Source organism: Mercenaria mercenaria, chromosome 11 (genome assembly GCF_021730395.1).
Source record: "Mercenaria mercenaria strain notata chromosome 11, MADL_Memer_1, whole genome shotgun sequence".
In the NCBI taxonomy this organism is placed as follows: domain Eukaryota; kingdom Metazoa; phylum Mollusca; class Bivalvia; order Venerida; family Veneridae; genus Mercenaria; species Mercenaria mercenaria.
In genome coordinates, this window is record NC_069371.1 from 50198047 (window position 1) to 50226041 (window position 27995).

The window sequence follows — 27995 nt, forward strand, 5'->3', positions numbered from 1 at the left end:
AGATGTATACCGTTTATATGTACCACCCCAGTCTGAAGCTTCATGTATCTAATTTGACTTTAAAACATAAGATCATACTCCGAATACTACCTGATAATAGTTAAAGTGTAACAGAATTGTTAGAAATAAAGATATATGGCCAGGTACCTGGTCTCCCAATGTGAGAAAACTTTATTTTTGTTAATTTCTTTGAAATTATTTTATTTAAGAAATAAGTATCAAAATTAGGTTTATCGTAGAATAACCCGTTTGGAGTTCTTATGCGTATGAATATGTCACGAAGGCCTATGTGATATAAATTCTACGCATAAGAACGACTAAAGAGGGTTATTCTATGATAAACGTTACTTAGATACTTATTATTTTGATTCTGACACAACTTGCTTAAAATAACGTCAGACGAGAATCAGAGAAGTATTTTCACCAAGCGTAAATTACAACTGCTTGCTACGCCTCAGCATTAGCCAAAACACAGTGTGCGCGCAGCATAGTTCAAGGTCGGTTTATTGCAGAATAACCAGAAATAGATTTTGCTCTACAAGTATGTAGGTCGTGTTAGAATATATGATAAGAGATGATTTATCTCGAAGGCAGTCTTAAGATGTTGGATGGGAGCAGCGAGTAGTCTCCCTTTACTTGGATTGATGAGTTATTTATATCATGTGGTCCTTTACCTGTTCGGATCATGGAGTCCATTTTCAATCTGTTTAAGCTTAAGCGTGTGCTAGATGAGGAGCTTTCCGCTTTCCATAACCTCTCAATCTGACTTATAAACCTGAGTCTGTTGTTTTACTTGGTTTTGTTCTGTGCTGCCAAAGGATCTCATAGATTTTACTTACCAGAGCTAGAAATAGACAAGAACAGATTGATAACAGTATAAAAAAGTTGAAGCAATGATGATGTGGTTTAATGCCTATATACAATGAGGATGTATGCCATTATATGTACCACCCCAGTCTGATGCTTCATTTCTGCTGCTTTGTACTTCAAATTAGTTACCATATGACCTACACATTGTGTCTGTGTGACGTTAAACCCAACAAAATGAACTTTCTTTACTAGTATATAACAGTCCTGCATAGAACATTGATATGATTCCTAGGTTATGTAACTTTGTTTGAGAGACCATTTTCAGAATGCAATCCTGCCATAAATTTGTCATTTTCAACAAACAGCGCAGATTGTTTTGTATTTTGAGGCTGATCCCCAAACTGTATCTTAAAACCTGTAAATTTTTATCCTTTTGCAGTAAAGCAACTTTTATTCTATCGTTACAAGGCTTTTGAAATGGTTTAGGCTTTAAGATATAAAAAAGTGAATTTTAGGATCCGGTCAGATGTTTTACCTTCACATAAGGCATTGTTAAGATTTGTTTACTTTTATTTGAGAAGATGAAATCAAATGTTTGAATAACACAACACTTTGGTTCCTAGCATATAAGAGAAACCTACTTGGCTATAATTTCAAAAGTTTGTCCAGCAACGCTTAGTTGTTAACAGTATGCAGGTGCTAACGAAGCAATGATGATCTGGTTTAATGCCTATATACAATGAGGATGTATGCCATTATATGTACCACCCCAGTCTGATGCTTCATGTTTTGCTGTCATGACTGTACTTTCTTAACTAAGTCGCCATATGACCTACAATCGAGTCAGTGTGACGTTAAACCCAACAAAACTAACTTTCTTAACTAGTATATAACAGCCCTGCATAGAACATTGATATGATTCCTAGGTTATGTAACTTTGTTTGAGAGACCATTTTCAGAATGCAACCCTGCCATACATAAATTTGTCATTTTCAACAAACAGCGCAAATTGTTTTGAATTTTGAGGCTGATCTCCAAACTGTATCTTAAAACCTGTAAATTTTTATCTTTTTGCAGTAAAAACAACTTTTGTTCTATTCGTTACAAGGCTTTTGAAATAATTTAGGCTTGAAGATATAAAAAAGCTGAATTTTAGGATCAGGTCACATGTTGAACCTTCACATCAAAGGCATTGTTAAGATTTGTTTACTTTTATTTGAGAAAATGAAATCAGTTGTTTGAATAATACAACACTAGGTTTATCAGAGAAACTTGCTTGGCTATAATTTCAAAATTTTGTCCATCAGCTCTACTTGTTAACAGTATGCAGGTGCTAATGAAGCAATGATGATGTGGTTTAATGCCTATATACAATGAGGATGTATGCCATTATATGTACCACCCCAGTCTGATGCCTCATTTTCTGCTGCTTTGTACTTAAACTAAGTCACCATATGACCTACAATCGTGTCAGTGTGACGTTAAACCCAACAAAACTAACTTATAACAGTCCTGCATAGAACATTGATATGATTCCTAGGTTATGTAACTTTGTTTGAGAGACCATTTTCAGAATGCAAACCTGCCATAAATTTGTCATTTTCAACAAACAGCGCAAATTGTTTTGAATTTTGAGGCTGATCCCCAAACTGTACCTTAAAACCTGTAAATTTTTATCCTTTTGCAGTAAAAACAACTTTTGTTCTATTCGTTGCAAGGCGTTTGAAATGGTTTAGGCTTTGAGATATAAAAAAGTTGAATTTTAGGATCTGGTCAGATGTTTTACCTTCTCATAAGGCATTGTTAAGATTTTACTTTTATTTGAGAAATTGAAATCAATTGTTTGAATAACACAACAGAAACTTACTTGGCTATAATTTCAAAATTTTGTCCATCAACTCTACTTGTTAACAGTATGCAGGTGCTAATGAAGCAATGATGATGTGGTTTATACCTATATACAGTGAGGATTTATGCCATTATATGTACCACCCCAGTCTGATGCTTCATTTTCTGCTGCTTTGTACTTTACTAAATATAAACAACGTTGCATATAACTTTTGGGCTTACCGTGTTTTGACCTTCAGTCGTGTTAAACAGCTGTGTTTGGAGACCAAGCTCAAGATATGACCATCCCGCTGTCAGTTCCAAAATTTTGTTCAGAAACAATCTGTACAAAGATGTTAAAAATCCCTAAACAATACCTTGAACCCTTAATATTACTGCCATAGGATTAATAAAATTATTTCGCAGTAAAAATGCATGTATCTGTTTTAGATATATTTTCAAAAGTTTGTTTGTTCACATAGTTCGATCTTACGGTACAATTATATTAATTTTCAAACCTTTCAAACATAGTTTTCCTGGCATTGTTGACATATATTTTGTACTTTAGTGTTTTTATATGGGAAATAAAAAGAAATCGAAGTGTTTGAATAACATCATTAAGTTTTTGTTTTCTTGCATATGATTGAGAACACCTCAGCATGAACTGGAAAACATTGTTCATCAAAACCAGTATTTAACAGTTAGAGGCAATGTAGCAGTGATGATGTGGTTTAATTCTTATATACAGTGAGGATTTATACCATAATATGTACTACCCCAGTCTGATGCTTCCATTTACTGATTGTGTTCCAAATTTTGTATGGAAACAAGTCTCTTTTTTGATTGTCTGACCATTGCTTTGGTGGTTGCTTTCCTCCTGTGTGTAACATGTTGACCAATGAAATCCAGTGCTGCAAACGACTGTTTGTTTGTTAAGCTTACACTGGGAAAAAAGCAGGCTCGGGTCTGTCCTCCCCTTCAGGCATTGTCAAACAATCTTCTTAAAAATACACACATATACCTATTGCTATAATGGTTTCAGTCGTGCAGCTTAACAGTTCTCGCTTCAACTTGAGTTGCCCAGTAGTTTGAGACTGGTCTCAGTACTATACCTTGTGTCCTTCAATCCGGTTCAATGAAATATATGTGCATGGGCCAACTTGCATGAAATCCCATCAGATCTGGTTGGTTTGAATGAAGCTATGATGATCTGGTTTGATTCTTAATGTACTATGAGGATGTGTGCCATTATATGTACCACCCCAGTCTGATGCTTCATGTTTTCTTGCTGTATGGGTTTTTAAGTCTTAATAAAATAGTAAATGACTTGTATACTTTGGTCATTTTTTTTCACTTTTACACATGGCAATTTTAAGAGTCCATATTTTTTAATGAGCTAAACAAAAGGAAAACTGTAAATTTTTAATTTGAGGGTTTTTGGGGGGGAGGGGATGGGTGCAGGGTTTAGTCAACTTTGCAGTTACAAAGGTAAGCCAGATTTTTCTCATGCACTAAATAAGAAAGTGAAGGCTGGAACAAGTGGTGTTACACTATTTAATTATTTTTTTTCCAGTTATATGGTAGTGACAGACAAGTGGTAGATAATGAAACTGTTTTTCAGATAAAGTACTGGTATATTTGAGAGTTTTTCGATCATTGCCAATGCTGTAAACATTCTACCAAGAAAACTAATTGGGAACTTGAGAACAAAAAGCTTGAAGTTACTTAAAAATTTCCATAGATAGAAGTATGCACAAAAATTGTTAGTTACAAAGGTGAAGCAATGATGATCTGGTAAATTTCCAAGATATAATGAAGAATTAAACCATTATATGTACCACCCCAGGCTGAAGCTTCACAAATTTGATAGTAACTTCTCAACAGTAGAGGGAAGATTGTGCTGTATAGTTGAAAGATCAGGTAGCCAACTGATCATAGATAAATGCTGAATAGACATAGAAGAACAGCAGTCTGTCTGTTCTCAATATTTGAATGTTTTGTCGTTTAATTTTCAGTGCCCAAGATGCTACATATTTCACAGACCGAGTTGTCACAATAACTGGTCCTCTGGAAAGTTGCAAAAAAGGGGGAGAACTGCTCTTCGAAAAAATGAGAAAATGTGCTGAACTTGATCAACAGAACTATCAGCAGGTATTGATACTTTATTCTGGTGTTCTGCAAATCAACAAAACGAAGTTGCTGCAGATTCTATGCGAACAACTTGTATTCTTCCTTTGTTTGTGTTTAAAGAACGTTAGGCTACCAAATTTAGAAGTAATAGGTTCTACTTCTGATTGATGCGAATGTACTCTGATGATGAGTCTGAGAGGAGACAAGTATACATGAGTATATTTCCTCGTCTATTAATCAGTATGAAGAATGCCTGATCGTTTACTAATTGTGATGAAAGTCAGATATATCAATTATGACCAATTTTTTGAAACTTGACGATTCAATTCCAGTAATGCTCAAGATGAATCGCAGGACTTGTAAGTTTTTACCAGTGCTGTCATATTAGAAGTATTTTACATGATGGAATAGTAGTTTTGCTAGATTTAGCTTATGGTCGGCAATAAAAAGTTTTGTTGATGATTGCATCATGGTCCTTTCAGTGATTATTCGTCAATACTGATATTAATCTAAACATTACTAGTATACATTAGTATTAGGGCTTCGGAAATTTGCTGGTTTGTCGGTTTTGGACCGATTTTTGACTTTTCAGACCGATTCATGAAGTGAAAAACGAAAAAAATCGGTCCCGTAAAAATGGAGAAAAGTATAAATTTCGGTCTGATATCTCAATACACCATCTACTGCCAAGCAGAAAATTGTTGGTCGCACCCTTAGATAATCAATAAACGTGTCAACCGGTCTGATTGTCACTTTGATAATCGGTCCGTAATTAGCACGTGACGCAATCAGTGCTCGCGCGGCACATCCTTTAATGTTTGCAGACAGCCGACTGCAATGTATTAAACATTTTTGACTGGTTTCCAAATATGTCTGACTGGATCCAGATCATTTCGACGGGGATCCACTTCTTTTATTTAGAATCCGACGGATGGTTTATTTCAAAAGGCTATGTTTGATCACGGTAAAAAACAAATGGTCACTGCATTTAATCAAAGAGCTATAATTGTACATTATAGGTCTTTGATTTAATGAGACATCACACGGAAAACCGATCAAAATATTTTTTTATAATTACTTGATTTGAAAAAATTACAAGATTCATTTGTTGGGGCTCCAGTTGAAACAAGTGCAGAGAAAAAAAAAAATGGACTGGCAAACACGAATGATAAAGAAAACCGGAGTGGCGCTGTTTACCAAATCGGTCTTTTAAAAAACATTTCAAGATGAAATTTTGTTTACATCAGAAGAGAACATATAACTTTATAAAATTTAGTTGCTTATTGAAGTACAACATAAGTGAAATGAAATATCCGTGGCCAACACGCGTGACCTTTTGGTACTATACATTCGGGAAATTCGATCTCAGCGTTCATATAACGTACACATTCGGGCCGTGGCAGAGTATTCTTAAAATACTGAGACTGTTTAGCAGAGAATATGTGTCGTGTAATTCACTTTGACGCATTGTATTTTATAGAATTCCGTCAAAGAATGAGGAAACATCACAAAGTATCTGCCGTGTATACGGTACAGGTCACGTGCGTTGGCTTTAAGACTAGTTACGCACACGGTGTCAATGCCTCGGTAATTTTATCCTTACAGTATTTTCTCGGAAAAACATCGAAATTTAAACAAAGTAATGATCACACATAACACTGAATAACTGTCTTCATTGTATGGAAACACGCGGTGACCGGTAACTCAGTTTTAATGCATGACATGCTTATTTCTTTACTCTGTCACGTTTTACAAAATATGTAATATTGGGAATGCGGTGGGTGGGGTAGCGCCGATGTTCGGACCGATTGAGTTATCAAAATTTCCGGAGCCCTGATTAGTATATATGGTATAACTGACACTTGTTTGGATGTTGAAATGTTCTTGTTGAGAATATGCAAGTACTGGTACAGAACACTGGTTCTGTTTACTGACACGCTATTACATAGTTGCATATAGTTTGTCACTTGTATCATTTAAATGAACACTTCTTACAGAATATGGGTGTATATGGTGGAATGGGTCCTGGAGGTCCCATGGGTCCAATGTTCGGAGGCGGTCGTGGAGGCCCTTACCAACAAGGACCTTATCAGATGGTGAGTGTTAAATGTCGAATGGTCCTGGAATGGAAAGTAGTTAAATTTATTTCTGACTGTTAAAAGTGAAGTTTTATAAATCTTATTAACTGTGAAGAAGCAATGAAAAACAAGTTAATCTGATAACTGTAAACATATTGAGGAAAAATACATTGAATACACAATTGCAGGAGGTCGTTGGTTCGATCCCCGGCTGCGTCATACCAAAGACGTAAAAAATGGTACTATTAGCTTCCTCGCTTGGCGCTCAGCATTAAGAAAATAGTGCTAGGACTGGGCAGCCCGGTGTCAGTATAATGTGACTGGGTGGGGTATCATGCCATGTGTCTACGGCGTGATATTCCAGTGAGGCAGCACAATAAAGTTGAGCATTGTGCTCACTGCTACAAGTAGACACCGTCGTTTATATGACTGAAAAATTGTTAAAAAAGACGTTAAACCAGAACACACACACACACACAAATTCCATGAGTAGGTCAAGTTGAGAAAAAAATATCTCTGGTAGGAACTTGAAGTGACTGTGTATCTGTATTACATCTGTATTTATCAGAACGAGTAGGCCACTAGGTTGTTTTTCTGAGTAGACCTTCAGTCGCTTGAGATACTTTACATGGCATTTTCTCCAAGATTTAAAGCTGGAAAAGTTGCCATATGACCTAGCTTATGTCTAAACCCAACAATAAAATATTTGCTGAAGCAACTTTATGATACATAAACAAACCAAACAATCCAATTAATATTCGCTAACATTGATAGATATATTGAAGGTATGATGACTGAAAACTTCCTTTTAGAGCCTTGCCATGTTCATATGTTTAATATGTGTACTTACTTTGAATGTTTATATTTATACAATTTCAGCAGGGTGGTCCAGGGATGTATCAAGGTGGACCAGGATTGTACGGGGCAGCCCCACCACAACCCCCTCAGCAGCTGGAGGTCACATACCTGTATATACCTGAATCAACAGTTGGTGCAGTCATAGGAACAAAAGGGGTCAACATTAAAAATATCATGAGATTATCAAATGCTAGAATAAAGGTTAGTCAAGTGATTACACTTCTAAAATTGTTTGGTTCTCTTTGCAAAATAGTATTTTTAGCAGGAAAAGATCCATGTTATTAAAACGTGTTAAGACTACTTTCTGTGTTGACTATGACACATGATGACATCTTGGTAGCCGTACTGAAGAACTGTGTTGATAACAGTATTTTTGGATGTGATAAAACTGATGTCATAGTTGCACCAAGTCAAGAGACGGTATATATGCTATATTAGGTTAAAATTTCAATGTTTATATATATGTTTAGTATATATGCCTTCTCATTGTAATAATTGGCTGCTAAAAATTGTCCAAATGAATAGTAAATCAAACTGATTCTACATATATGTAAATATATGCTCTTTATTGAGCTGCAATATTAAGATTTACAAGTTCACATCTTAAGGTAGTTCTGCACGTTTGATAAACCAGATGTAATAGCGTAACGAGGATAACAGAATAAAACCTGGACAGGAGAAATATCCTCTTGTGTGTGTGTGTATTTATAAATCTATAGAAGGCCATGTGTGCATTTTTGAAAACAGCAACATTATTTCCTTTCCTAAGATAAAAATAATAAAAAATATTGATACCTGAAATAATTCCATCAAATCTACCTAAAATTGGCAGCTGAGCAAAAATAACCACATTAACAATATCACGAGATTATCAAACGCTAGAATAAATGTTAGTCAGGTGATTACAATTCAGTGTATAGTTCTGTTGACAAAAAGCATATTTTTAGCAGGTAATGATAATGTTATTAAAACCTGTTATAACTACTTTCCGTGTTGACTATGACACATGATGACATTTTGGTAGCCGTACTGAAGATCAGTGTTGATAACAGTATTTTTGGATGTGATAAACTGATGTCATAGTTACAGGGATATAAACTAGCTATTTTTATTTAGGGGCCCAGACTGTCAAAAATAAATGTTTGACATTAGGTATATGGGCATTTTCTCCAACAATTTAGGGGCCCAGCCCAAAATCTAGGGATTGTGGGCTACTGGGCCCCTGCTAATTTATATCACAGAGTCACAAGTTGATCTATATGAGATATTTAAGGTTCAGTGTTTATTCAGATGTTCATTGTAATAATTGGCTGCTTAAAAATGTCCAAATGTGCATATTATTTTAATTACAAATTTAAGTTAAAGTCTTGAGGCAGTTCTGCATGCTTGATAAAACTGGAGTCCTGTCATAACCCGGATAACAAAGAATAAAGCCTGGACCCAGCACACAGAAAGGAAAATTGTCCTGTGTATAAGTATTACCCCATATGTACATTTAGGAAACGGCAATAATACTTCCTTTCTTAAGACAAATAAAAAATGATAACAAAAATGTTCTACACCTGAAATACTTCGAAATAATGCCATCAAATCCACTCGAAATTTTTGGCTGAGCAGTCATCTCAGAAATGAGCACATGGACCTGTACATTTTATTTGACCATATAATACACATTTTGTTGATTTACAGCTGTGAAAAGATTCACTAAAATCTGCATTGTAGAAAAAAATTCAGTTCATGTCATCAAAATTGTGATTTTCGCATAAACTTCCATTATGAAAACTCCTGTGAGATGCAACTTTCAAATCTGTAGAGCAAAAAAATATAAGCACAAGCACATGACCCTATCATTCAATTTGCCTTCCTAAGTATATGCTGAAGTTTAGAAAAGTCAGTATAACATATAATTGCCCAGTATTGGTTAAATGTTTACGTCTCTGTTGAAAAGAAATAGTTGGTTTACATCTAACATTTATAATGTCTGAATTGATTGCTTAAAAACACAAGGTCTAATGTGCTGTATAATTTCTATAAACTTTGAACCTTATTTCTAAGTAGTCAAAATGTCAAATATCTTTTTAAAGATTCAGTATTTTGACAATTTTCACAGCATGCAGTCGGTGCTTGACCAGAAATATGCATGTTGGGTACATTTCGACAGTATACTACACAGGTAGCATACATGTACAAACAAACTGAAGGTGTACGATACAGTTTATGCTATACATTTCAGATACTAGATCAAAATCAGGGCGGGGACAATAATGAAAAACAAGGACGAGGACCTCACAGAAGTGAAGAACAACGTAAAGTCATCATTACTGGTAATGCTGAGGCACAATGGAAGGTTTGTATCCGACATCTATATAATAAAGTAAAATGACCAGTAAGGGTTGTGGAAATCCAATTATTTTTCACTTGTCCACGAACAAGTGACGCTTAAATTCCGCCTGTGCGCATTCAAAACATACTGGTCTGGATTTTCAATATCAAAATGTATGCTTGTGCGCGGACAAATGGAATGAAAAAATGCACTTGTCTGCTGGCAAAAAGTGGTGGACAAGTTGGACACGGGGAATTCCACACCCTCTGTCAGTGATCAGGGCCCTCATTATGTACTCATCCAATATGGCATCAGGGGGTTTTGTCTCGCAGTTGAGATTTAATGCAGCTTCCTCCACCATCAAAGCTGGAAAGTCGCCATATGACCTATAATTGTGTCGGTGCGATTTTAAACCTACGAAAACGAAAACAACAGTTTAGAGCAAAAAATGTTATGTTTATCATTGCTTGTAACTTCTTGTCAAGTAGAAGTACTTTTCTATGTAAGGTTTAAAGCAAACTTTTTACTGCTCAGGTCTTTTTTTTTTTTTCATCAATTTGGGAATGCCACCGACACTGGTGGAATTGGGAAAATGCTCTCGGATATTATCTTAATTGGGACTATTTGCAAATTACCAAAATCTACATAATGTGTTTTTGGTGTGAAATATTAATGAAATGCATTTCAGTAAATGTTCAACAGTATTATAATTTACCTAAGTATACATACAAATTAGCAAAACTATCTTAAAACAGCAAAAACCCTAAAAGGTATAATCATTTGGGAATTTTAAATTCAACTTTGGGAAAAAACATACTTCTTGGCATTGGGATTACCTACTTTTACCGGAGGTAGATTTATAGGGAAAAAAAGCCCTGCTGCTGAAGAGTAGATGGATTAGTTTCTGTTGGTGCTGTTTGTCATTCATTGTTAATGCACTTCAAAGAGTACTTGAACAAACAACTTTGTTTCCTCCTCAAGGTGAAATGACACTAGGTCTGTTCCTTGTTTTTGATGATAATGCATGTTGACATACTGGTAGCTGTTCTGAAGTTGATAACAGTATTTTCGGATGCGGCAAATGACAGAACTTATTAAAAGATTATTTCATTTCCATTAGCAACCATTTCCTTGCTTTATCGTAGAGGTATAAGAAAAGTATTAAGTAGAAACCATTAAGAGGTTCATGGTTCTATAACCTCATATAGAGGCTTTAAAGAAATAAAATACTATCACCCATTGAATCTAGTCGAGCTGGCTTGTAGGTCAGTAGTACTACCAGTGTACCAACCTGCGCTTAATGAATGTCTGTAGAGCCACCGGAAATTTTTTTCCATAAGTTCTTCATGCGTCCAAGTTGCCATATAATTTAAAACTGTGTTGATGCTACTTTGGAAGATACTGTAAAAGAAGCTATATGACCTGACGGGCACATACTACAAAATGTTCTGAAAGTAAATTTGAAACGAATACTGAATTATGCGATAGTACATGTACATGGCACAGTTCAGGCAGTTCCCATGAGTAAAATGTGACCTGTTTGGAGCTTATTGTTTAGGTACAAGAAATAATGTAATTAAAAGAAGTTCAGTAAAGTCGGTGGAATTGAATTTGCTTGACTAAAGATCCAGAAGGACAGATTGAGAAGATCGGTGTTTTAAGCTTATAATGAATAAAAACTGGGCATTGAGGTATTAGCAGAGAACAGCGTATTTCATAGAACAATTACATTTAACACATGATGATAGCATGGTAGCCGTACTGAAGCTCCTTGTTGATAACACTTCAAATTGGATGTGTTTACTGATGTTAGATGTTCCGATTTTGTTCATAAGCCATCGTCAGTCCATATCATGCAAGTCACAATAATTGCCTAATGATGCATTGTAATATATTCAATTTCAGGCTCAATTTTACATCGCCGAGAAGATCAAAACAGAAACTATGGTTCCAAATTTAGAAGATTTCCACTTTAGGGCAGAAATCCTGGTGCCTAAACCAATGATTGGCAGAATTATTGGAAAAGGAGGACAGCATGTAAGATTTGCATATATTATGTTTTGTGTAAAAATACAGTTCTTATTTTATTTTATGAAGAAGGTCTTGTAGTCATATTTATATCTTGGCTGTTGCAATTAATCATCGTTTGACCACTTGTGTTAGTGTTTTAAAACTTACCTGGTAGTTGCCTTGGTGTTGCCATAGTAATAATATCATAATGAGGCTTTCAACAAATCATTTGTTTCCACATATATGGTGAACTTTAATAGTGTACAGTATGCTGAGGTAAACTACAGACATACTAAAGGTAAGACTTCAAGTAGGTAAAATGGGGAAATTGCAAGAATGTCATACAAAGTTCTGAAACAATTAATATTTCAGGAAGCACTGGCAAGCACTGACATAAGTTTACCTGCCAGTAAGTTGCCGTTGAAATGTGGGCTGTCATTTCAGGCAGATTTTTTCACCCAATGATAAATTCAATCTTTCAGGTACATGCCTCTGTGTTGCTATGGAAATAATGTAGTTCTAATGGTGTCATAATGAGGCTAACAGCAAATGGTTTGTTTCCACATATGGTGAACTTGAATAGTGTACTGTATACTAAGGGCAAACTACATAATTCATTGTAACCCTGTTACTGTAAAGGTGACCGAATTGGTTTCCCTTTTTCTGAAGGATTATTTTCAGTGACATATTTTGGCAGTTTTTTTTGTTGAGCCTGCAAGCGGTGAGCTTGACATAGTTGTCACAATGGAGGTACAGTGTATGTGTGCATCCGTCAGAGTTTGTCCGGGCTGTAACTTAGACATGGATGGAGATGTTCTTAAATAATTTGGCAGAAATGTTTGCCGCAATCATTTCTGTCGCTGCCAAATAGTATCAGAAATGTTAGTCCTTTTGACAGCTGGCAGGCTCAACATTTTGCCCGTGGGCATCTAGTTTCTCTCAGTGAGCACTCTGCATTATAAGGCTTATATGCCTCTTGTGTTGCTGTTCAGACTATATGTAGTTCGAACAGTGTCAAAAAGTGGCATACAGCAAATGGTTTGTTTCCACATACGGTGAACTTTTGAGTGTACTGTATACTAAGGACAAACAACATAATTCATTACATGTGTAAACATTAAAATAGTCTTTTTAGTTGGAAATGAGATCTCCAAGTAACTTGTGTTACAACCAGATTTGGATGTTTTGTAGGACATTAAACAATTATGCTTCTTGTGTTGCTGTTAAGACTTCCTCTAGTTCTAACTGTGTCAAAAAGTGGCATACAGCCAGTGATTTTTTTTGCGTATTTTTACTGCCGAATATCGGCACTTTCCCCTCGCCAAAATAGGCCATTTTTTCCCAAAAAATCGTCTATTTTTCCCCTAAAAAAGAGATGTTTTCCCCCCTCAAATTATAATATTTTATTTCCAAAATGTAACAGTATATATTCGGGCGTGAGATCCGCGATATCTAACATGAAATTGGCAGAAATGACATCAAAAACGTCCTTTTTTAAGATCAAAATCGCATCAAGGTTACAGTCGCGAAAACACGTGACAAACAAAACATTGCCGATTTTCAAGAGAAATATGGACTTCAGTCGGTTTAAATATGTTTCATTATGTCAGTTAATCATTTATGGTAATGAAAAATGACAATATCTCTCCTAGTTTTTGGAAAATTGGAGATCAAAATCGCCGCGATTGTACCGAATTTCGGATGGTCAAAATTTCGGACGTTATCAAATTTCAAGGGAATGAAGTGAAAATTGATAAATACAATCGATACAAGTTGTATTGGTGTCTTAATTAATTTTATCACCCAAAAATTTCACGATTTTAAATCCAAAAGTGGTTTTGAAAAAATATAAACTCTTTAAACAAAATTCAGTTAGGAAATGTACAGATTTATATCACTTAGTATGGAAATTAAACATATTTATATTTTTTTCAATTTGGGGAATTATCGCGCTTATTTTCCCAATTCAGCGGGCACAGGCACCTTTATTTTTTCCAAAAAAAATCACTGACAGCAAATGGTTTGTTTCCACATATGGTGATACATGTGTAAACATTAAAATAGTCTCATTGTTGGAAATGAGATCTCCAAGTAACTTGTGTTACAACCAGATTTGGATGCTTTGTAGGACATTAAACAATTATGCTTCTTGTGTTGCTGTTAAGACTTCCTCTAGTTCTAACTGTGTCAAAAAGTGGCATACAGCAAATGGTTTCTTTCCACATATGGTGAACTTTTTAGTGTACTGTATACTAAGGGCAAACAACATAATTCATTACATGTGTAAACATTAAAATAGTCCTTAAGTTGGAAATGAGATCTCCAAGTAACTTGTGTTACAACCAGGTTTGGATGTTTTGTAGGACATAAACAATTATGCTTCTTGTGTTGCTGTTAAGACTTCCTCTAGTTCTAACTGTGTCAAAAAGTGGTGTACAGCGAATGGTTTGTTTCCACATATGGTGAACTTTTTAGTGTACTGTATACTAAGGGCAAACAACATAATTCATTACATGTGTAAACATTAAAATAGTCTTTTTAGTTGGAAATGAGATCTCCAAGTAACTTGTGTTACAACCAGGTTTGGATGTTTTGTAGGACATTGAACAATTATGCTTCTTGTGTTGCTGTTAAAGACTTCCTCTAGTTCTAACTGTGTCAAAAAGTGGCGTACTGCAAATGGTTTGTTTCCACATATGGTGAACTTTTTGGTGTACTGTATACTAAGGGCAAACAACATAATTCATTACATGTGTAAACATTAAAGTAGTCTTTTTAGTTGGAAATGAGATCTCCAAGTAACTTGTGTTACAACCAGGTTTGGATGTTTTGTGGGACATTAAACAATTATGCTTCTTGTGTTGCTGTTAAAGACTTTCTCTAGTTCTAACTGTGTCAAAAAGTGGCATACAGCAAATGGTTTGTTTCCACATATGGTGAACTTTTTAGTGTACTGTATACTAAGGGCAAACAACATAATTCATTACATGTGTAAACATTAAAATAGTCTCATTGTTGGAAATGAGATCTCCAAGTAACTTGTGTTACAACCAGATTTGGATGTTTTGTAGGACATTAAACAATTATGCTTCTTGTGTTGCTGTTAAGACTTCCTCTAGTTCTAACTGTGTCAAAAAGTGGCATACAGCAAATGGTTTGTTTCCACATATGGTGAACTTTTTAGTGTACTGTATACTAAGGGCAAACAACATAATAAGTTGGAAAGTTGGAAATGAGATCTCCAAGTAACTTGTGTTACAACCAGGTTTGAATGTTTTGTAGGACATTCAACAATTATGCTTCTTGTGTTGCTGTTAAGACTTCCTCTAGTTCTAACTGTGTCAAAAAGTGGCATACAGCAAATGGTTTGTTTCCACATATGGTGAACTTTTTAGTGTACTGTATACTAAGGGCAAACAACATAATAAGTTGGAAAGTTGGAAATGAGATCTCCAAGTAACTTGTGTTACAACCAGGTTTGAATGTTTTGTAGGACATGAAACAATTATGCTTCTTGTGTTGCTGTTAAAGACTTTCTCTAGTTCTAACTGTGTCAAAAAGTGGCATACAGCAAATGGTTTGTTTCCACATATGGTGAACCTTTTAGTGTACTGTATACTAAGGGCAAACAACATAATTCATTACATTTGTAAACATTAGAATAAGTCTTTTTGTTGGAAATGAGATCTCCCAAGTAACTTGTGTTACAACCAGGTTTGGATGTTTTGTAGGACATAAAACAATTATGCCTCTTGTGTTGCTGTTAAGACTTCCTCTAGTTCTAACTGTGTCAAAAAGTGGCATACAGCAAATGGTTTGTTTCCACATATGGTGAACTTTTTAGTGTACTGTATACTAAGGGCAAACAACATAATTCATTACATGTGTAAACATTAAAATAGTCCTTTAGTTGGAAATGAGATCTCCAAGTAACTTGTGTTACAACCAGGTTTGGATGTTTTGTAGGACATAAAACAATTATGCTTATTGTGTTGTTGTTAAGACTTCCTCTAGTTCTGTGTCAAAAAGTGGCATACAGCAAATGGTTTGTTTCCACATATGGTGAACTTTTTAGTGTACTGTATACTAAGGGCAAACAACATAATTCATTACATGTGTAAACATTAAAATAGTCCTTTAGTTGGAAATGAGATCTCCAAGTAACTTGTGTTACAACCAGGTTTGGATGTTTTGTAGGACATTAAACAATTATGCCTCTTGTGTTGCTGTTAAAGACTTTCTCTAGTTCTAACTGTGTCAAAAAGTGGCATACAGCAAATGGTTTGTTTCCACATATGGTGAACTTTTTAGTGTACTGTATACTAAGGGCAAACAACAATTCAGTAATATGATTCATATCTTGTGTGTAATTGTTAAAATAGTCCCATTTGGAAATAAAGTTTCCATGTAACTGTGTTACAGCCTGCCTTGGATATGATATCTCATATAACATTGAGAGCTTTTATGCTGCTTGTGTTGCTGTTCAGACTTATGTAGTTCCAACAGTGTCAAAAAGTGGCGTACAGCAAATGGTTTGTTTCCACATACGGTGAACTTTTTAGTGTACTGTATACTAAGGGCAAACAACATAATTCATTACAAATAAGTAACCAGTGACGTAATCATTTATTTAGAAATGAAATTTCAGTGTGGTAGGTATAACAGCCAGCATTGATAATCTGGTACAACATTGAAAGCTGATATGTGCCTCTTGTATTGCTTTTCAGACTTTTGCTAGTTATATTAGTGTTAATATGGGATGTATAGCAAATGGTTTGTTTCCAAGTGTTGTGAACTTTTAATACATTTTTAGTTCGACTGTTCAAAGAATAGGGCTGTCCTACTCGCCCCGGCGTCGGCATTATTGTGGGCGTCACACAAAGTTTGCTACCACCCCAAATATTTTCAAAGTCCATTGGGATATTGCTTTCATATTTTGCATACTTGTTTACTATCATGACCCCAGTCTGTAAAAAGGAGGAGGCAACTCTATCAAGTATTTTGACTAAATTATAGCCCCTTTTCGACTTAGAATAAATGTTAAAGTTTACGTACCACCCCAAATATTTTCAAAGTCCATTGAGATATTGCTTTCATATTTTGCATACTTGTTTACCATCATGACCCCAGTCTGTAAAAAGGGGAGGCAACTCTATCAAGTATTTTGACTGAATTATGGCCCCTTTTTGACTTAGAATATACTTATTGTAATGTTAAAGTTTTACTCATCGCTTATATTAATCAAGCACTGAGAATAGTTGAGAGCGCTGTCCACTGACAGCTCTTGTTAGCTCACCTGTCACAAAGTGACAAGGTGAGCTTTTGTGATCGCGCAGCGTCCGTCCATGCGTGCGTGCGTAAACTTTTGCTTGTGACCACTCTAGAGGACACATTTTTCATGGGATCTTTATGAAAATTGGTCAGAATGTTCACCTTGATGAGATCTAAGTCAAGTTCGAAACTGGGTCACGTGCGGTCAAAAACTAGGTCAGTAGGTCTATAAATAGAAAAACCTTGTGACCTCTCTAGAGGCCATATTTTTCATAAGATCTTCATGAAAGTTGGTCTGAATGTTCACTTTGGTGATATCTAGGTCAAGTTCGAATCTGGGACACGTGCCTTCAAAAACTTGGTCAGTAGGTCAAATAAAAAAAAATCCTTGTGACCTCTCTGGAGGTCATATTTTTCATAGGATCTGCATGAAAATTGGTCAGAATGTTCATCTTGATGATATCTAGGTCAAGTTCGAAACTGGGTCACGTCCGGGTCAAAACTAGGTCAGTAGGTCAAATAATAGAAAAACCTTGTGACCTCTGTAGAGGCCGTAGTTTTCATTGGATCTGCATGAAAATAGATCAGAATGTTCATCTTGATGATATCTAGGTCAAGTTTGAAACCGGGTCAACTGCGATCAAAAACTAGGTCAGTAGGTCAAATAATAGAAAATCCTTGTGACCTCTCTAGAGGTCATATTTTTCATGGGATCTGCATGAAAATTGGTCAGAATGTTCTTCTTGATGATATTTAGGTCAAGTTCGAAACTGGGTCACGTCCGATCCAAAACTAGGTCACTAGGTCAAATAATAGAAAAACCTTGTGACCACTCTAGAGGCCATAGTTTTCATGGGATCTGCATGAAAGTTGATCTGATTGTTTATCTTGATGATATCTAGGTAAAGTTCGAAACTGGGTCAACTGCATTCCAAAACTAGGTCAGTAGATCTAAAAATAGAAAATTCTTGTGACCTCCCTGGAGGTCATATTTTTCAAGGGATCTGTATGAAAATTGGTCAGAATGTTCATCTTGATGATATGTAGGTCAAGTTTGAAACTGGGTCACGTGCGGTCAAAAACTAGGTCAGTAAGTCAAATAATAGAAAAACCTTGTGACCACTGTAGAGGCCATAGTTTTCATGGGATCTGCATGAAAATTGGTCAGAATGTTCTTCTTGATAATATCTAGGTCAAGTTATAAACTGGGTGGCATGCAATCAAAAACTAGGTCAGTAGGTCAGATAATAGAAAAACCTTGTGACCACTCTAGAGGCCATAGTTTTCATGGGATCTGCATGAAAGTTGGTCTGAATGTTCATCTTGATGATATCTAGGTCAAGTTTGAAACCGGGTCAACTGCGGTCAAAAACTAGGTCACTAGGTCTCAACATAGAAAGACCTTTTGACCTCTAGAGGCCATATTTTTCAATGGATCTTCATGAAAATTGGTCAGAATTTTTATCTTGATGATATCTAGGTCAAGTTCAGAAGTAGGTCACATGAGCTCAAAAACCAGGTCACTATGTCAAATAATAGGAAAAAAACGACGTCATACTCAGTTCATGTGGGGGCAGGTGAGCGATTCAGGACCATCATGGTCCTCTTGTTTTTAAAAATATTTTCTACAGAACTAAACTAGATACAGAATCATAATAAAAAGGTAACTATTCCTATCTTTCAGGTAAAAGAGATGCAGCGAGTTACACAAGCCATAGTGAAAACTCCAGACACTAAGTCATTCCCAGATAACGAGGAAGTCCCTGTATCTATATATGGACATTTTTATGCCAGTCAGTCAGCACAGAGACGTATTCGTGCCTTGCTCAGCCAAGCAATGCAGGGCCCTCCAATGCAGGAAAGACCACCAAATCAACGCCGACCAATGAACGGGAACTAGGATCTGATGTGTCGTACCACATTTTACCAAGTCATGCTTTAATGAGATTTGAGAAACTCTTTTGAAACAGAACGTGACTTTTTACAAGCTTCTTTTTCAAAGGATTTTCCTGTATTGTTGAATGATTGATGAAGGCATCTATATCGGGTTTTATGATGAAGACTGGAGGCCCCGGACAAGTGTATTTATGATGGATGTTAAGAAAAAGAACAAAGGGATGGTCATTATTGATATGTTCAGATCATGGCCAGTTTGTGAGAATTTATTTTTGATACTTGTTGATTACTATTTTGTTATTTTTACAAAAAAAAATGAGGGTACTGTTTTTAGGCCCTTCCGTTACGAGTAAACTGCCATATATTTATTTTCTTGTCAGTATTCTGGGTACTTGTACCTGGCATTTTCTGGTAGAGCGGCATTCAACTGGCATACAATCACTATAATACAATTTCAGTGTCGAAAAATTTAGAAGGCACTTCTGTTGTACACTCAGAAATACATTTAAGACCAAAAAAATGTTTTCACACCCTCTGTACTATCAGATTTTATTCTTTGTTCTTGTCAGAATATTGTATCAACATATAAAAAGATAATAGATGAATGGATGAATTTAATATTATGAAATACACAGATTGAAGGAAAAAATCCTGTAGTTTCCAGAATAGAATTGTCTATTCAGTCCACTGATTATATATACTGATGTTTTAACAGGAAATTCCAGGATTTTGTTTCAAAACATATGGAAGTTACAGGGCGGAATATTGTCTCTTGTAACATGACTCGTATGACATTGATAAATGAGGTCCATTTTACGGTATCAAGACTTTTCACCTCCTAGATGTTTCTCCCCTAGACTTTTCACCTCCTGGTTGTTTCACCTCCTGTTAATTATATTGATTAAGCAGGTGTTAAGTGTTCCAATAAGTAAGTAAAAAGTAATCCATTACTTACTGACTCGTATTAGTGTAGTAATTGGAAAAACACAATAATACGGAAGATGAGGACTGGCTGGACAATGTGCCACTTGAAATTAAAGATTTACTAGAACCAGAGGCAGGGTTCGCACAGGCCTTGAAAAGTCCTTGAATTCGATGGTAGTCCTTGAAAACTCCTTGAAAATGACAAAAACCCTAAAAAACCTGGAAAAGTACTTGAATTTTGAAAAAAACTCCTTGAATTTGACCTTTCACTCCTTGAAAATATTCTTTCCGTAACTTTGCTTTGCAAAAAGAATTTAAGGCTTAAAATAAATCGGAGAAAATGAAAATAAATTCGTGAAATTGCAGGATTGGGTCACTCGTATGCTATTATAGTGGTCTACGGCCACACTTTATCGATATTTACAGAGTGCTATTTCTACTATATCACCGTTTGCATGTTTCCGTTTCCGTTTAAAAAAGTACGGGGAATAATAACTCGCAATTTTTAGCTATTTGTGAGTGTTTCCAGTGAATTAAAATGAGTAAGAAAAATAAACGTGTTTACTCAAGTAAGCGGGAGACAAAAGACGAATATAAACAGTGGCTGAAGCCCTATAGAGCAGACAGAACGAAGTGTATTTGTACGTCGTGTGACAAAATTTTGAGGTATCATTACAGTAGTAGGAGTGCGCTAAAAAATCACAAGAAAAGCGATAAACCTCAGCAAAATAGTGAATCACATCAATCTAATAATCGAATTATGTCATTTCAAAGGTGTGACAAGTGATGGTTGTTTTATTTTTGCATTACATAAAAAAAGTTGTTCAGATTAGGTCGTGGTTTTGAAAAAAAATAGTGCTTGAAAAATTGTAAAAAGTCCTTGAAAAGTACTTGAATTTTGTCTCTGATATTCTGTATGAACCATGAGAGGACACTGAGGAACTGTTGTGCTTCAGGAAGAGAGGTAGAGGAAGCATTGAGCACTGCTTCGTACCACGACTACCGCTGCAGGCAGTGATTCAGAGGATGAAGCTCTTAGACAAGTCAACAAGCTCTGGGAAACAGCATGGGAGTTGAAGTAGAGCAAGGGTTTTACAGGATAGAGCGAAATCTAATGGACCTCATATGTTACACCAGAAAAAAGCCGGAGAAAGTGGCACTAGTAGTTCAAAGGGAAATAACTGAAGATGCTCCAGTTGTAGAGTCCTAAATAGAAAGAAACAAGGATATGTACAATCATCACTGGAAGCAGAACGGTTTTCCTAGTCTTTGGATGGAGCAAACTGTGGAGGGCTCTCCAAAAAAGAAGAGCAAACCTATAACCAGTGACTAATCTGAGTAAAGAATCCAGTGATGCAAAAGGGACAGTAAAAGTTAAAGAAATGGAATGTCCTAGAGCTGACTCACCTGCACTATGTATTTCTTTGGTGCAGGAACCAGATGTTGAAACAGAAATTGTAGAACCAAAAACTGTCCAGAAAAAAATTGTATTTACCAAAGCAAATCAAAAACTTACCAGTCAGGACCTAAGATTCTAAGTTTAGACAATGTCCCAGTTTATCAAAGATATGCAATCACTTCAACTTTAATCAATCATACTATTCATATTTATATGGGGGGTGAAACAACTAGGGTTTTTGGAGGTGAAACGACTGGTGTTCCATTTTACAACCCATGAGATAGAAGTATGTCTGGTACATTACAATAGTAAAAGTATTTTTTGTCAACTACGTAGCTAGTTTAACTGTAATAATATATATATATATAAAGAATCTGATACAGCTGTTTTGCACCAAGGCAACAAAATATAAATAGGAGTACAGCCCCCCCTTTTCTTGTGAAACGGACCTCATCTTGATTTATAAATTTGTGTTAAGCCTTCCGTACTTTACAAACCTGATATGATGTAGAATAACCATGTTCAGTATGTATACAAATGATGCCTGTCAATTAGTCCTGGGTTTTATTGTCTGTTGACCTTGTAATGACACAACTGTGCTTGTAATTTTCATTCACTTTGAATTCTATGTCTGGGTTCATTGGAGTGATCAAAACTTAAATGAGCCGTGCCATGACAAAACCAACATAGTGGCTTTGCGACCAGCATGGATCCAGACCAGACTGCGCAGATGCGCAGGCTGGTCTGGATCCATGCTGGTCGCAAAGCCACTATGTTGGTTTTCCCATGGCACGGCTCAAATGAGGTTTTTTATTATAGATAAATGAGGTATCTTTATTAGAGATCATTAGGTTTTAATACATTTGGGAGTGAAATTTTTGCTTATTACTACATATATATATATATGTGTAAAGAGGTACTGATTCAAGTTGTTTCCATTTGTTTAATGTTGCTGTTACCTGGATTAATGGTGTAAAAGGATATTCAATGATTTTGCTTAATTTTTTAGTGTCCAGTTGTACCACATCACATACATCTTACTTCTTGGATCAGACTGAATTGGTTGGGAAAACAACTGCTTTTTCCTATTTTGTGAAACTTGAATTGAAAATGTATTTGATAATTCCATTTGTTTTATCTTTGACTGTTTTATCTATAATTTGGGTAAGAATGTAGGCTTGTAAAATTTCACTCTCGATGTTAAATACCTGAACTGTGGAGAAACACTTCTCTAAGTGTGTTTTCATTATTTACTGTACAATCCATGTGGTCAAAAAGTCGACCGGTTTGTATTGTCCAGTTTGGGTTGGTACATTATGTAATGAGGACTACTTGAACCGAGATTTAAAACAACTCTTGACTTGTGTTGTTTCTCACAAAGTTTTATTTCTGTAGATAAAGCGAGGGTCAGTTGTGAAGCTATGGTATATGTGTACAATAGTTTTTCAACTGACCCTCGAAATGTAAATTAAGATTAGTTCAATATTGTTCATGGATAGTGTTTGGTGATTTTCTTTTTATTACAGATTTTTGCATCTTTTCATAAAGATTTAATGCTCCATTATTTTATCTTAAAATGTTTTGGAGAATAATTTGTATCTGTTTAACAAAACCCCTGAATTTTCTCCTTTGTAATTTCGACTACATGTATTCATCAAAACTTCTAATTTAAACACAATGTATCGGAAAATTCTTGTCTGGAAACATTTGTCCATTTCATTTTTAAAAAAATCTTAGTCTGGAAATAAAAGCTGTTTATATAAGTTATGATACAGAAAAACAATTTACATAGTTTTGGGCATTACTTTTCCTAGAAATTTCATGAAATGGCTGTCTTTCAGAACATTTTTCTGGAAAATTTATAATGAGTTCATACTTGTTAATATTTTTGAATTGGTTAGGAAATGGCAACAAAGGTTATTCTGCAGGTCCACAATAAAAATGTTTCAAATGTAATTTTAGTGCATATAGAGAGCATTGATATTTCTTGATGTGCTGGAAAGTAAATTTTTGCAGTATTGTACCAAGTTGGACCTTCGGAGGGAATATGTGTATTATGCAGCTATTGGCTGTAAAATATTCCCAGGATGCGTCGAACTGCAAACTGTGAAATAATTGATGAACCTAACAATTTAGAAAATAAATGTTACGCAACAAAGTTACTTCAGAGCCAGGTTATCCAGTGAAATGTTCTCAAAGATGGCAATTTATTGTACATATAAACTACATTTTACAAAGAGTATAAAAGCAAGGTTTCTACTTTAACAGCAGCATAATCAGTATTCAAACAGAACTTAAGCATTTGTTTAGAAGGGAATTTTGGCCCCAAGGTTATGAAACTTAAGTTTTGAAGACCATGGTGGAAAATCCAGCTTCTGGTGGTTATTTTTGAGCATGAGTTGTCAAAACTGATCGATTGGAAGGCTGCATTCTGAGGCTGGTTCTGAAACTTGGTTCATTTTCCCCTTCATTGTAATGATTTTTAAACATCTTACCTAGTAATGGTAAATAGTAAAAAGAATTGTTTGAGACACCATAGAAGTAGCAGTCGTTTAGAAAATGGGATAGATCACCACAGCTTTATCTGATTTAAAAAGAAAACAGCTTTAAAACCTGTATTGAAATGTTCTTTGAACTTGCTATATAAACCAGCTGTTCACTTCTATACCAAAAAAAATGGCTGCATTCATTAAAGTAATATGGATATGACTGCTTAGATTTTTATGCTTTTGTTGATGAAGAAATGTTGTCTGCAAAATTCTTGCTACAGAAGTTTTCATAGCATATCAACATGTTTATATTGCTATTCTTTGAAAAAATCAGTTGCAAGTACCAAAAAAAAATCTTGATGTTAAATTTATATACTGTTTTAAATAGTCTTGTATTCTAAATAATCACAATGATTATGTAGGATATGAAACTGTTGCAAATTATTTTAATTGTAAAAAAGTCAGTACAAAACACAGGTTGGATTAACACGCTAAGTAGTCAATTCGTTCATCGGAACAGATGTATGGTGTGTAAGGATGAGCTGTCTGAGAGCAGAAGTTTCAGAGTGTTGAACAGAACTCTGAAGTTGTGCCCGCACACATCAATTTTTGCTTCCAATTTCAAAGGGTTGGACAGTGGGTTGCAGATAAAAGTTTTCTTGACTTCCATAAGTAAGTCGCTGTCTTGCTGGTCTGAAAAATGAAAGTTCTGTTTCGGCTTGTGTTTTGTACTATTTTCTTGTATGTCTCTCTCTTATGGAAGCTTTGGAAGATGAAATGCAGTAGGGAAACTGATTTTTTCTTTCCAAGGTTTTCATGAAAATAAGAACAGAAAAAGAGATCTTTCTGAACATTGCTTGCATACTTTTAAGAGACAGTTTTATAGTTAATGGTCACTAAAATACAAATTTGAAATGCAAGTAAGAACATATGTAATAGATTTTACATACTGTCCTGCAGACCTGAAAAATGTGAAGTTTGAAGTTAAATTCTCTAAAACATATTTGTGTTCTTACTATCAGCATGATAGATTTACAAATAATGTGGTTTAGACCATTACGTAAAAAAATATGGAAAAAGTGTTAAAATTGCTAATCATGTACTCCTTTTAAACAATGTGGTGACAATTTTGTACCCCATGTTATCTATAATTCTGTAATCTAGACTAGTATACCATTACAAATTAAAGATGTATACACTGACCAGCCATATTAAATCATTTGGTGAAAATCCGGTTCTGAGCTGGACAGCAAATGTAAAGGCTGTATATTCCTACATTTGCCCCGTAAGAAGACTGTTGGAGTAAAAGGAATATATTTGCTAAATTTTTTGATTCCATTTAGACCCAATTGGTTGATTCTTTAGATGTTTTACCATTTTAAGTGTTAGGAGTTTAGTACTTTTTGCTTCTGTTTGCATTTATTTGACATATAGTTTATGCCAGGTTGGCAGAACAGTAACTAGAGTACTTGTGCTTTTGTAACTGACCTACTGTTTGCAGTTGAGATAATTATTGTTTGATATCTGCTTTATTTAGATTGCATAAAATTGTATTCGTGTTTTCAGGTATTAATCGAAGTATGGTAACAAGTATTTATCTCGAGACTTTAGAAACAGTTACGTAAAATGATACTCAGTAAAGTACATAATTTCTAAGTTTTTAGTTTATCATTCTTAAAAGGTGAAGAACAAGTGGATGACTTCGTCAAATTTTTGAATAATTCTGTTACTAGTTGTGTTACACAAAGTTCTTTTTTTAAATAGGATATATTAGTGTCTCGTATCATGCTGTTTATGCTAAAACACGTGCAAGCAGTTCTGTAAACCTGGTTCTTGACAGGATGGGGTTAAATCAGTAACCACAGTTTACTTGGCTTGCATGTGTAACCGCAAACTTAGTAACTAGAGCTGTATGTATACATAGTGACTTGTGATTTAAACTGGCTGTGTTTGCTCTAATAAATGCGCCATCTTGAAGGAAGGCATTTAAACGCCTCGGAGACCTAGAACAGGTTGTCTGTTTTTGACTCGCTGGCGTAATTCTGTAGAAAGCTATTATTTTAAAAGCTCTCTGCTTTTCTAGCTCGATGCCATGCCTTAATTTTAGGTGGGGTTTATTAGAGTAAATAATATCTGTCCTCTTACTAGGACATGTTGTACTACACAAACAGTCACTGCAGATGAGAGATTGACCTGTGTAATGAGAGGATGGATCTACCACACCTTATTTACTGCAGTCTGAGTTACACAGCATTTTAGATGTTGTACTTAAGCTGTTACATATTTCAGTTATATATTTTCTTGGTTGATATGAGCTGTGGGTTTTTCTTAATTTCAGACTTGATCACAGCATGAAATATGACTTTACAAGATTCGATACTCTGTTTAAACAAATTCAGCCACTGTAAAGTGAGTAATTTCATATTCAGACATATAAAATTGATGTTTGTAATCGACCGATTATTTCAAAGCCAATACCTTATTTTATTTTTAGGACTCGTATGTATCAAACATGTTTTGGTTTGGTCTGAATTTGAAAATATGAGCAATTTTAGGGACTGTATGTCTATATTCAAAATTCAAGAAATCGCAACTTTGCTTTGTTCAGCAACAAAAATCAATATGTACTTTGTTGATTCCAAAACACAAGGCAGTTAGAAAAACATAAATATGAATAGCCTTATTTAATACCATGAGATATACAGCTCCTGAAGAAAAAAAACATTCTTCAGAAATGCAAGAAAGGTTGGAAGATACAATTTTGCTTTGAATTTCCTCAAGTAAAAGTAAACATAGCGAGTTCCAGTGTTCATTTGTAAAGTTGTTTAGTAACTTTATGCTGTAACATAGATATGGTACTGTGTTCACTTTGGTTATAATTTGAGTAATGTTTAAACACACAGATAGACTTAAGAATCTGGATATTATTACAATGTTGGAATGATTTGTTGATCTTGAATATTGCTTAAGCAGTAATTTCAGTGTTCATACATACAACTGGATGAATTTGCAAATAACTCTGTATGCACTTTGTATCTTTTTTGCATTGCCTATCAGTATCTAATGTTAAATATGACAGTTGTCCTCGGTCTAGATCAGCAGTTGTCTGCAGATTTACAACTGAGGGATTTACAACATAGGGCATTCTTTTTTACAGTATATTGTTTGTGAAATCAGAGTCATTTGTTTATGAAACAAGTGCATTTCGAAGTGTAATATTATAACAAGTGTTCACGGTATTCAAATGCCAGCTCCTATTCTACCAGGAATAAAAAAAATACTAAAAATAGTCTTGTCATTTGTTATTTGCCAATTGTCAGAGGTTCTTTTAGATGTTGAGGCCTTGTGGGTTGTAATGAAAAAGATGGAAGTTCGACATGGACAGACTAATCTTGGTAGTTTTGCAGAGTAGACTTTGGTAGCGCCACTTAAACTGCCAATGTTTAAATTTCATATAATTAGGTTTAACATCATTAAATTGTTTAATTTTATTGTGTGCCCCGCCCTTCCATGAGTGGTGGCGGCATAAAGATTTAGTCTTGTCCGTCCATCCGAAATTTGTGACTGCCTAGCTCAAAAAGTATTTGATATAAATTGTTGAAACCTTGCATGAGTCTGTCATGATATGAACTTGCGCACATCATATTGTTCATAAGATCTGTTTCCACCCCCTATTTCCAGAGTATGGCCTCTGAAATGGACAGAAATGCACATTTACACCTTGTGGCGTGCCTAGCTCAAAAAGTATTTGATATAGATTGATGAAACCTTGCATGAGTCTTAATCTTGATATGAACTTGCCCACTTTCTGTTTTTTATCTGGCTCCGCCCCCTATTTCCAGAGTTGCGGCCCCTGAAATAGTAAAAAAATGCACATTTTGACCTTGTGACACGCCTAGCTCAGAAAGTTTCATATAAATTGATGAAGTCTTGCACAAGTCTTTGTCCTGATATGGACCTGCACACCTCCTATTTTTCGT

The 27995-nt window shown here is 35.2% G+C and overlaps 1 protein-coding gene across 1 annotated transcript in view; it reads left to right on the forward strand.

Moving 5' to 3' along the window:
• Nucleotides 1-27304, forward strand: part of LOC123530966 (insulin-like growth factor 2 mRNA-binding protein 2) — a 60236-nt gene extending 32932 nt beyond the window's left edge. The window contains exons 13-18 of the mRNA XM_045311740.2: nt 4653-4788; nt 6765-6863; nt 7725-7904; nt 9937-10050; nt 11932-12063; nt 18992-27304. Coding sequence (XP_045167675.2) covers nt 4653-4788; nt 6765-6863; nt 7725-7904; nt 9937-10050; nt 11932-12063; nt 18992-19207 — 877 coding nt within the window. The 3' untranslated portion in view covers nt 19208-27304. The remainder of the gene's footprint in view (nt 1-4652; nt 4789-6764; nt 6864-7724; nt 7905-9936; nt 10051-11931; nt 12064-18991) is intronic.
• Nucleotides 27305-27995: the final 691 nt, after the last annotated feature.